At 36.4% G+C, this 13036-nt stretch overlaps 1 protein-coding gene across 1 annotated transcript in view; it reads right to left on the minus strand.

Moving 5' to 3' along the window:
* The window catches only part of CNTNAP2 (contactin associated protein 2), a 1946973-nt gene that overhangs the window by 1113067 nt on the left and 820870 nt on the right, over positions 1–13036 (minus strand). The window contains exon 4 of the mRNA XM_059396202.1: positions 10559–10706. Coding sequence (XP_059252185.1) covers positions 10559–10706 — 148 coding nt within the window. The remainder of the gene's footprint in view (positions 1–10558; positions 10707–13036) is intronic.

Below are 13036 nucleotides of genomic sequence, written 5' to 3' on the forward strand. Positions count from 1 at the left end.
CTCTGCTTCCAGGGTTAAGGTCCCCCAGCCAAAAATCTTCCCTTATTTTAGGACCAGGCACAGTTTCTGCTTATTCCTGAGCATTTATGTCATGAAATATCTCCATTCAATACTTCAATGATCACCTAGCTTAGGAGTTATTTTCCAGGGAGTCATGTTCATATATCCAGAGATGCTAAGTATGTTTACCATAAGCAACCTAAAACAGGTTCATAATAGGAATGCCCAAAACATTCCATAGATAAGGACTTTCCTCCTAGAAAAATCATTTATATGGGAGCAGAGGAGGTGCAATATCAGTATCAGAATGTTTACAAAAGAGATTGGCCCAAGTTACCTGTCTTCTTCTCTTGGCTCATTCTTCCATTAACTGGAAGTGAAACGGAACAGAGAGTGGGCTCAACTCCTCCCTGTCCACCAAAACAAGCATGAAAGACTGAAAAGACTAATATAGTATTGTTTGAAGTGTAAGAAAATATTACATATATATTCTAATGAGAATAGGAGTCTGAAAAACTGTGATAATTTTTTCAAGTCTAGGTATGAAAAATCTGATACTAGTCTAATAGAAATAACATTATTAAATGTTTTTAAACGAGTGATTTTTAATTTTTAAGTGATATATCCAAATAATTTGCATTGCTGGAAGGTTTAAGTGAGCATACTAAATGATTATTTTATTATATTGTTACTTCTAATTCATGAGGGCGATAACTGCCATCTTAAATATTTGCTCTTTTCTCCGTAGCTAAGCTAATTTAAATAGGTGATAATTAAGACTAACAGCTCAAGAATAAAAGCTAATAAAAGAATCTCTTAATGTATATTTGTAGTGTTTTAAATTTTACTTCTTCCCTCACATTAACCAGGGATTGTAAGTGAAATGCTGATGGACTGCATAACTGTAATTTTGACTTTTGTATTCTTTGCAATCACCTAACATATATAAGGATTAACCTATATGTAGACAGTAGTGAGAATATCTCAGGAGCTGAGGTTCCCTGAGGAAATGCACTGTCTGAGGTTGATAAACCTCCTACAACAAAATGCAAGAAAGCTTGAGTTGTGTCATTTGCAAGCTGTCCTTAAATGAGTGTATTAGGACGACCAGACCTTCATATTGTACTGTCGGACATGTGGGACAATACTGTGCAGATGCTTTTATTGCCAAACATCTTCCCCTGTATGTTCTTACAGTGAGCACTGTGGGCCAATTTTTTAGAGTCATTAGAATCTACAAGATAATATTTCTGTAGGCCATCACTGTGATTATAAAAGTTCCCTGTGGGTGAAGAAGAAGAAAAGAAGAATTAACCAAAGGAGAGAGGCATCAAATGACAGAGAAGGAGCAACGCTTCAGATTGTTACGAAGGATTCCTAGGTCTGCAAATAACTCACTTATGCAAGTCACATAACCCTGTGGATTTTGGTTTCCTCATTAGTAAAATAAGGGATTGGGTTAGGAGGCCTCCTGGGAGCTTTTTAAAGTTCTCGTAGAGTATGCACAGGTCTCTTTGTATTAATCAAAGTACTTTATTTGTAAACCATGCTGAAGCATAGTTATTTTTCATTATTTTATTCTAATTTTCAACCAGTTATCATGCTATGTGTATGCTTTATTTTAAAATATGTATTTTTTGGAAATTATTTTATGAAAAGAATTCTGAATTAATATTTACAATACAAAATATATCCTCTCTTATCCCACAACAGAAGTGTACTGTTACTCCTGCTTCAAAACTGCAAACAGGTATGATTATATGTTATTCTCAATCAATAATTTTGGTTTATTTTTGAATCAACATTGTTGATTTTATATGTGAACTTAAAAAATTCTTGAGGGTAAATTATATTTTGTAGTAAGCAATACAATGTAAATCTAGCTCTAAATCAATGTTTAAGTAAGCATTTCTCCAAAATACGAACTAGCTGTTATTTGTGACTCTCTTGTATCTAAGGAGAAACTAACGTGTATTTGCCATGTTATCTCATTGAACAGACTCAATAGTAACTATCTCCCAAGTAAAAGAAATTACACTGGAAAAAAATAATTAAATGCTGATAGCATGCATCTCCATAGACATGAAAAATGAGAATGTAATTCTTTGTTTTTCATACCATAAATTTCCTTTCAACGCAAATGTCACGCTCAAATGTCAATCCAGAAATGAGACTCACCGAGTATCTGACTTTTGGGGTATAAAATGACAATAACTTATTATCTTGTAACACCTATGAATTTACATTGCCTAGTAAGTCAAAACCATAACACAAATGATTCAGTTTATTTTTCACCGTTTCAAAAATATTTTTTACCTGCTACAATAATCTTCAGTTACTGCATTATTATCATCAAGGTGAGCCACAATTAGATATATACAGATAATGTTTCTATTACAAAGTATTCCAATTCAAGTTTAAAATAAAAAGTACTTTGCAAAGACCTGAAGAATATATGTTCTTGAAACTAAGTTCCACTTCTCTTAGTAGCAAGAATATTTCGGTTTAACATTCCGAATTTATTTTTTATATACTTGCATACATAAGAACAGAGCATGTCCTTTATATATAACATACTACTACCATGACAATTTAAATTATCTCTCTATCATGTGTAACTTGGCTTTGATAGCTATTAAATCTATTTTCATGTTGATTTACTTTTCACACTAATCTTGATATGAAGTTCAAATTAACTAATAAGGGTATGATATTTTTCCTCTGATGATAAGCAATTTACATGTTTATAATTCATAAAGCAGCTGCATGAAATTTTGGTTTAAAATAATCTTAAATAGAAATAACATAAGGTACCAAAACAAAATTAGAAAAAGGAATACTAAATTCTTTGCTTTGTGTGACTCTTTTGGAACATTTATTGATATAGTCAGTACAACAAGTCTTTCAATGCTGTGTAGGCACCTAGAGCAACATTCAATATCATGCAAGAGAATCCTACCCTGTTCACCTAAGGAAAGAATCTACCCAGCATCAAAGGGGAATCGGTTCCCACCGAGGGAGCAGGTTAGGCCCGCATCATCTGCATCTTGGTATTAGTTCAGTTGAGCAAATTTTACTTGCATATGGTCTGATAATTGACAGGATGCCGATAATGAATACGGTGACTGCGTCTGCCCCCTCCCCAGAAGCTCACACTGTGCTGTATTCTGGAATACTTTGATACACATTTCATTGAAAATATTCACACAGTGTAATGGGAGTAAAACGAAATGTGGTTTATTCTGAAAATTCAGAGAAATCTTCCTGTTGAAAATTGCATCTGAACTGAATCCCGGAAGAGATGAGACTGAGGAGGGGAACGTGGAGAGACCTAGTGGTTGCAGAGGACATCCTGGACAAAAACATGTTCAAGAAGCACAGCATGTACTGGGAAACAGGAACAGTCTGTATTACTGGAGCACAGAGTGCAACATGGCAGTGAGGGGATGTAAGACTGCAGAGGTAACAGGAAAGGCACTATATTTCAAGATAACACCTTGAACTTTAGGCAATGTAGCACCATTAAAGTGTTTTAACCACAGGTATGACATGTTGCACTTTAGATTTAAAATTAGCAAAATGGTTTACAAATAGAATTCAATAAATCCTAATGGGATTGGTGAGTCTGTGTCGCAATATATCAATCCCCAAGCAACATAACAGATCTTTCACTTCATGTGTGTGTATTTGTATGTGTGAAAAACACAAAATACAAGTAACCAGAATCCTTTCAATTTATGCAAAATAAATATTTAATTTAAATAGGAATCACGGGTGGATTCCCAAAACTACTTATTTCTCTGCCCAGCTAAACTAATATAACAGAAATTCTTACTAGTTTTAATGAATATATATGTTCTCCAAAATTCATATCCACCCAGAAACTCCAAACACATTCATCCTTGGACATGCAGTCATTTTAATTGGTTACTTTAAAATTAGGTTGACCGAAGCTAGAGGCATCACAATTCTGGACTTCAAGCTCTGTTACAAAGCTGTCATCATCAAGACAGTCTGGTACTGGCACAGAAATATACACATAGATCAGTGGAACAGAATACAGAATCCAGAAATGGACCCTCAACTCTATGATCAACTAATCTTCGACAAAGCAGGAAAGAATGTCCAGTGGAAAAAAGACAGTCTCTTCAACAACTGGTGCTGGGAAAACTGGACAACCACATGCAGAAGAATGAAACTGGACCATTTCCTTACACCACACATAAAAATAGACTCAAAATGGATGAAAGACCTCAATGTGAGACAGGAATCCATCAGAATCCTAGAGGAGAACACAGGCAGCAACCTCTTTGACCTTGGGTATAGCAACTTCTTATTAGGGACATCTCCGGAGGCAAGAGGAAAAAAAGCAAAAATGAACTATTGGGATTTCATAAAAATAAAAAGCTCCTGCACAGTGAAGGAAACAACAAAACTAAAAGGCAGCTGACAGAATGGGAGAAGATATTTGCAAATCACATGTCTAATAAAGGGCTAATGTCTAAAATCTATAAAGAACTTATATAACTCAATACTCAAAAAATTTAAAAATCTAGTTAAGAAATGGGCAAAAGAAATGAAAAGACATTTCTCCAAAGAAAACATACAAATGGCTAACAGACACCTGAAAAAAAAAATGCTCCACATCACTCATCATCAGGGAAACACAGATCAAAACCACAATGAGATACCCCCTCACACTGGTAAGTATGGCTAAAATTAACTCAGGAAACAACAGATGTTGGGGAGGACGCAGAGAAAGAGGAACCTTCTTACACGGTGGGAATGCAAGCTGATGCAGCCACTTTGGAAAATAGTACAGAGGCTCCTCAAAAAAGTTAAAAATAGAAATACCCTAAGATCCTACTAGGCATTTATTCAAGGGATACAAAACTAGTGATGTGAAGGGACATGTGCACCCCAATGTTTATAGCCCCAATGTCCAGAGTCTGAAAGAGCCCAAATGTCCATCGGCTGATGAATGGATAAAGATGTGATTGATACACACACACACACACACACACACACACACACAGAGGAATATTACTCAGCCATCAAAAAGAATGAAATCTTGCCATCTGAAACAATGAGAATGGAACTGGAGTATATTTTGCTAAGCAAAATAAGTCAGTCAGAGAAAGACAAATAGCATATGACTTCACTCATATGTGGAATTTAAGAAATAAAACAGATGAAAGGGAAAGGAAGGAAAAATAAAGTAAGATAAAAATAGAGAGGGAAGCAAATCACAACAGACTCTTACCAAAAGAGAACAGACTGAGGCTGCTGGAGGGAGGTGGGTGGGGGATGGGGTAACTGGGGGATGGGCATGAAGGAGGGCACTGAATGTTAGGAGCAACGGGTGTTATGTGCAACTGACAAACCACTAAATTCTACCCCAGAAACTAATACTATACTATGTGTTAAGTAACTAGCTATAATTTAAATAAAATCTTGAAAGAAAGAAAAAAAAATAGGTCATACTGGATAGGGTGGATTTTAAATCCCATGAGTGGTGTCTTTCTAAGAAGGCCACGTGAAGACACAGACCCCGACACACAGAGGGGAGAAGGCCACGTGAGGACACAGACCCTGGCACACAGCGGGAAGAAGGCTGTGAGAACAGAGAGGCAGACAGTGGACTGATGCACAAACAGGTCAAAGAGCATGCAGGACTGCCAGCAACCACCAGCAGTAAGGGAGGCCCATGACATAGCTTCTCCCTCTGGGCCTGCAGAAGGAATCAACTCTGCTGACACTGTGGTTTCTGACTCCTGTCCTCCCGAACTACAACAGAACAAATCCTGTTGTCTTACACTACACAGTTTGTGGTACTTCGCTATGACAACCCTAGGAAACTGACACATACACACGACAGCACCTCTTGCTGAGGCAGCATGGTCGTAGTGAGTATCAGTCCCTATGGAAGACAATCTCATTTGCACAGCATGAAATGAACAAAACACTGTCCTTTTGTTTGTATTTGGCTTTTTTGTTTGTATTTTGTTTGTATTTGGCTTCTCTCGATACTTTTTCCTGCCCTAGTATGGTGCTTACTTTCCACCAGGATTTGCATTGGGTAGTATCCCAATGCAATATCCAACCCAATATCGAGGCTTTATTAATTACTCATTCAAATTGAAGGCATATATGAAAACTAGTTTAGTTGTGTGTATCTTGGTATCCCAAGGCACTGACTTTACTCTTATGAAGACTCTGGTTAAAAGCTCATACAGTATTTATAGTCAAAAATGCTCACGTCAATCAGGACATTGTACTGGGCTTGTGTAAAATGAATCTTGGGAGTACTGCAGCCATAAATGATTTTTAGAAATTATTAGACTGAGACTTCTCCCTTCTGCTTCATGTAGTCTCTCCGGTACACAGTAAGAAGATTAGCATCGGTGTTTTGGGAGAAGGTTTACTGAGTCAGAAGATGTGGGGAATATCACTAAGTTTTAAAAATAACAGCATGCACTTCTTTCAACTAAACTTGAGGGAAAACCAAATGTACAGGGAACACAATAATTTAAAACGAGTTTAGATTCATTGAAATTAGAACTCCGATGAGTCTCAAGACCAGTCGGGAAATACCAACAGGAGAAGCCCTAAGGCTTCAAATAAGTGGCCTAGAACTAACCTTCTCCACCTGGAATAGAGTGAACTTTCTATCCGCAAGCTTGAGAAATACCGAACTTCTCAGACGGCAAAGTGGCCACGGAAGAACTCCACAGAGGAGAAATGACGAGCACCAGGCAGACGGCAGCAGCACGCGCCTCCAACGGAAGCACTGCTCCTGCTGACATCCTGCCCTCTGCAGCCCTTTCCGCAAACTTAGAAACAGAGGAAGGGCACTTCCATTCCCTGATCTGCAACTTCAGGACAGACCTCAGATAAGTCTTCCAAGGGGGATTTAGAAAGATGAGAGAATTCATTTCTCTCTCCCACAGGAGTGATCGAAGCCTAATTTCTCCTTGCTGGGACCCTAGCATACAGAGTACTGCTAACTCTTACGAGGGCAAAATAAAAGGGTGTATCTGATTTTTCCCCTTCAAAGACCCATGATTCTTTTTCTCATTGAAAAGGCAAAGTCTTTGACATAGTATTTCACTAAATTAAAAACAAACAAACAAACAAACAAAAACAAAAAGCAAAAACAAAATCAGAAGGCCATCTTCTAAGGGCCTACACTAGGGCAGGTAAACTTAAACAACAGTAGCTTTAGGAAAGTTGTCCATCACAAATATTTTTAACACATATTTTTCTTAGTATAAACATGTATTTCTCTTGGAAAATACATAAATACAATTTGGGTTCTTCAAAAATAGATAAATAAAAAGAATCTGATCTGGACATTAGTTACAAAAATGGCCCAGTTGGGGATCTTGTTAAAGAAATGACTAGTCATCAACTCTTTGACAATAAAAACTGTGTCTGGGCTATTAAATCATTGTTCACCAAACTAAGGGAAAAAAATCAGAGAATGCCATTTAAAAAATAAATGTTGTAGGTTCTTTAAACTATAAAAGAACATGGAAGAAAAATAATAAGCAGACTTTTGGTTCTCCTAATCTACACCAACCAATATGGTAGTCAGCAGTCACACTATGTAAATTCAAATTCAAGTGAATTAAAATTAAACACAATTTAAAATGAGTTTCTCAGTTATCTCAGCTACATTTCAAGTTCTCAACAGCCAGATGTGACCAGCAGACTCCAGCAGGTCAAGGACATTCACATCTTTGTTTAAAGTTCTACTGAAGAACACGGCTCTAGAGCTATGTTTGTACCTTTTCTCCCCCTAAAATGATATTGATACGTCTATGGTTCCTAGTCCCTGCTGTACAAAGTACCCCAAACCTGTTGGCTTAAAACAACAGCTCTATTCTCTCACAGTTTTGGAGGCCAGAAGTCCCAAATCAGTTTCACTAGATTCAAATCAACGTGTCAGCAGGACCTCAATTCCTCCAGAGGCTCCAAGGAGAATCTTCTCCCCTCTTCCAGCTTTTGGAGGCTGCTGACATTCCTCGACTTATAAAAGTATCACTCGGTCTCTGCGCCCTGGTCCCAGTGCCTCCGTTTTCCTGTCTGTGAATTCTCCCTCTGCCCACCACTCACAAGGACAGAACCCATGTACGTAGAAGCCCCCTGGATAATGCACGATACTCTCCCCACGCCACAATCATTACATTGGCTGTGGGAGTGTGAGTTGATAATAAGCACTGCAGAAAAGAATTTTGTCATTACTGACAAAAATTAAACATACATATATCCTAACTTGGTATTGTTCTTCCTAAGGTGACATCCATGAGGAGTATTTATAGCAATTCTATTAAAATAGCCAAAAATGGAAATAATTCAAACATTCATTAACATAAAATGAATTGATGATTATAGGATATTCATACAATAGAGTAACAGCGTCAATGAATATAATCAAATACCTTAAATAACAGTGTGGATAACTCTTACAATTATTATTCTGAAGAAAAGAACTCAGATGGGAAATGATGTATACTTCAGGATTCCATTTTTGTGAAACTAAAAAAAAAATGTAAAATTAATCTATGAGGATAAAAATCAGGTGAATTTCTACCTTGAAAAAGCAGCAGTGACCGGGAGGGAAGCCAGGTGTCAATAGGATTATTTTATTGACTTGGTGATGGTTACATCATTGCTCATTTTGTTGGAATCAAGGAGTAGGGAAATAGAACAGTGGCCGTGAGCTCTAGCATTGTACCAGACTCACTGGTTTTCCTCTCAGCTCTGTCATTCAGGCGATATGCCTCTGGTGTATTTTAACTTTCACTATTTATATCCCGATCAATACTACTATATTAGTTGTTCCACCTGATCTCTCATGTAATGTTTTCCTTATTCACCGTGGTATTACTAACATTCACCATATTTCATGACACATAAAATGTGCTATGTAATTATTAATAAATTTCATACATCATGGTTTCTATGAAGAGCATTATACATTTTTCATTTACTGAACATGCTCCCGAGAAAATCCATCTTGCAGAGGAAAATACCACATTTTGTCTTGGCCTTCCCAATGTGCTGATACTTAGAATATGTGTGAACACAGAATTCTTTTATCCATAATGCCCAGACCACTTACAGAGAACCCAGATTTATGTTAAGGCTCATTTTAGGCTTCTCCTAACAAGTTAACTCTTCCACCTGAAGATCTACATTCTGCTGAAGAGCTATATTTCTCTGCCTCTCTAGTCGTTGTATTTGCTATAATAAAGTGATGACCGAATAAAATAAACACCTGGAGAACTTTTAAATGATCTCCATGGCCCCTCTGTAGCAACCACTTCAGTTTGCACGTAACAATATTGCTCATGAATAAATAAATACAATTTGGTTATCACAACAGCTACTATTTCCACACCAATCTCTGTAACTGATTTCTACAGAGGTGAAAGTTTTATATATATATATTTTTTTATTATAAACTACTAAATGTTTGGTTAATTTTAAAAAGCTTGCCAATAGGTCATTTGCCATCCTCTGGTTGTAGTGAACTTTTATTTTTACGTATCTGTAGGAGAGGTAAGGGAGAGTCTGATGGTAGACACCTAGGAAGAGGGAAATATTTTATCACAGAATTCATATTCTAAAGCCAGCATTTGCAAATCATGTATTTGCCGATTGAATCTCTACTACCTAGTGGCCTCAACACACCTCAAACAATCTCTAAAGTAATTCTGTGTTGGAACTGCTCTCATAGAAGCAAATAAGCAAAGATAGATCTTCGGTAGATAAATCCATCATCAAAGTTGGCCTGTAAGAAATTCCACAGATGGAAGTTTGAAAGAAACTAAGGTCACAGTCAAGAAGATGGGGAAGAGAAGGACAGGCAGATGAGCGGGCTATAAAGAAGAGAGACAGAAGAGAAGGGAAGGGAAACAAGCACTACTGGTAAAAATGAGTAGAAACAAGACAGCACCTTATTCACCGCTGTAATCCCCCAAAATCCATATATTAAAATCACCAGACATCTATACAATGGATCTAAGAAATAAATAAGAAAAAGAACTTAAAACATGATTAAAAGAAAATCATCGTTTTAGGGGACCAAGGCAATTTTTTAAAGGAGCAAATAAAACTTACAGACATATAAAATATCCTTGACATTAAAATTTAGTGGTTAGCTTTAAAATAGTAAAGGGTGAAACTGATGAGAATTGGCAGGGAATTCTCAAGAATATATCCAAAATCCATCACATCACATCACATCAGATGTGATGGATAATAATGTAAGTTTCTACTTTTTAAATATTGCAGAAGACTTCAGGCAACTTACTTAATAAGCTTTGTCGTTTTAGTCTACGGAACAAAAATCCTTTGCTAAAGGTATTTGTATGTGTTTCTGTGTTAAGATGTAAAAATATATTTAGAACATAGAGATAAACTTACATATTTATATATAAAAACAAGGCAGTTTATTGTCAGAGAAAGCAAATAATGTTACATAATCAAAAATAAATCACTAATTAAATGAAAATGACAAAATCCACCATAGATTTCAACAGATACTCACAGTAAGAACAGCCATAGACCTCAATTCTGAGCCCAATGCGGCCTTCTCCATTCCAGTCCAGGGGCACGATGCGCACATAGCGGGCGATCACTGGATGCTGTAAATCATGACGAACCACACTATCAGAGTTGATGTTCCCAGGAAATGCCTGGAAAAAAAGAAAAGGGATTTAAAAATTAAAGAACAACATCCTTTGGAAACAACCACGTTCTCTGTGTGCTAAGATAAATGTAAGTTTTCTTCTCCAATGGCAGGGTTTTATATTTTCTACTATAAACAATTCGAACAAAGCTACCATACTTCCTTTATTTGAAAACAAGTCTGGTTTTAAACGGAAACTAGGCCAAAATTTCTATGTGTCCTTATGAAGGTGAAAAACACACATATTAGAAGAATGAAACACTACACGGAATCCACTGCAGTATCCAGTAAATATTTAAATTACAAGTTCTCATATTTTACATTTAAATTATAGTTTTTCAGCCTCCAACCATATTTCTTGCTTTTTTTAAAAAAATTAATTTATTTATTTTCAGAAAAACAGTATTCATTATTTTTTCACCACACCCAGTGCTCCATGCAATCTGTGCCCTCTATAATACCCACCACCTGGTACCCCAACCTCCCACCCCCCCGCCACTTCAAACCCCTCAGATTGTTTTTCAGAGTCCATAGTCTCTCATGATTCACCTCCCCTTCCAATTTACCCCAACTCCCTTCTCCTCTCTAACTCCCCTTGTCCTCCATGATATTTGTTATGCTCCACAATGTTATGCTCCACAAATAAGCATAATTGTGTTATGCTCCACAAATATGCTCCACAATTATTAGCTCCACAAATAATTATCAAAACCATATGATAATTGACTCTCTCTGCTTGACTTAATTCACTCAGCATAATCTCTTAAATCTCTCCGTATTACCTTCCCGTGCCACCATTAGAAATCTGAACTTTCAACATCAGTTAGATTAAAAGAACAAATGAATACATTGTGCAAATAGCCAGAGTTTTCTACCTTTTATTAGCATGAACACATTTACAGAGTTTACGAGTTGGTCAGAAATATGTCCATTCCAGATTTCTCATTTACAGAGGATGTGGTCAAATCAAAAGCATGATTTCCCATGAACCTTATTTACATTGAGAATTTCCCATTGTCTTATGTTTTTTCAGCAGAGAACAAATGGATTTCCTTCAGGCATGGCTATCATTCATTCAGGAAACATTTGTAAAACAACTATTCCACGGTCAGTATAGAACAAGATAATATGGGGACATAAGATACCTAGAGCCACAGACGCTATACTCCAAACAATCATAATCTAATAGGGAAAATGTCAGCATAAAATTCTAATTAAAGGAAGATTTAAAGAAACAGACAATCATAATTTAGAAAATGTAAGTCAAATAAATGAGAAATGTATGTCTGTTTTATTTTAAACATTAGCAGTTTTAATTTCATACATACATTCTAGCTCTTTCTATATTAGATAACTTGAATTTTTGTAATGTTGTATCCCATGTGCCCTCCTCTTTTATATTTGCTTATATGATCTCTTAAACACTGAAATAAAAGTTTTAAGAAGAAAACTGCCCTTTTTTTAATCACACACACAAAAAACCCCCACAACATAAGCACCATATTACATGGCTAATTTGTTGTCTTCTTGACCTGAGGATTTGAATTTGCTTCTGTATAAAAATAGTAGTTCTAGCTTTAAAAAATTATTTGTAACAGTTTTTTAAACACACAAAATTGATAAGAAGCACAAAAGACATGCTTTTGAGGAAAAGTACATAGCAGCTTTGAAGCAGGACAACACACATGGCACTGCCCTGAATTTGTGGTTGCTGGTTTGTTACCTGATGGGCACTCCTCACACTCTAGCCTCCAAACACAAAATGTTCAGTGTAAGACCTAGTAATATAGGGCTCAGAAGGAAACATTTCCTCAGGATTAATACTATTTTCTATAACATATAGACATCCCAATAACCTACATGAGGGTAAAATTTAGTCTAAAGGATGTATGGTTGCGTATCTGAAAATTGGGATTGTCTCTGCGGATGATCCTGTTGAGCCCTCTGGGGTTTTCCTCATCCTTAGCTGCATCTGCCTTTGTAGAATGGGCCACACCTACCTTCAAGCCCACAATGAGCTTTAAGTCATGAATGTTAACACTGAGAGCATCTTCTTTGTATCTTACTGACAAAATTTGATCAGGAAAACCAGCAAAAGATTTTTTTTTAAGTTATTTTTCTATCCAGGCTGTAGCTTTATAAAGATGCCAGGAATGTATTCTATTAAACTGTGGTTGCATTTTAATACCACTATTGGTTGTTCCGGCCGCAAAAGTAATATGGGTGAGGATCCCTGACCAAAATCACTGGAATTAAATCCTTACAGCATTTAAATTAATCTAAAATACATCTTAAATATTACTCAGTAAAAGCCACCAAACAATTTATCTTGAGGAT

This window comes from Mustela nigripes, chromosome 4, assembly GCF_022355385.1.
Source record: "Mustela nigripes isolate SB6536 chromosome 4, MUSNIG.SB6536, whole genome shotgun sequence".
Lineage (NCBI taxonomy): Eukaryota > Metazoa > Chordata > Mammalia > Carnivora > Mustelidae > Mustela > Mustela nigripes.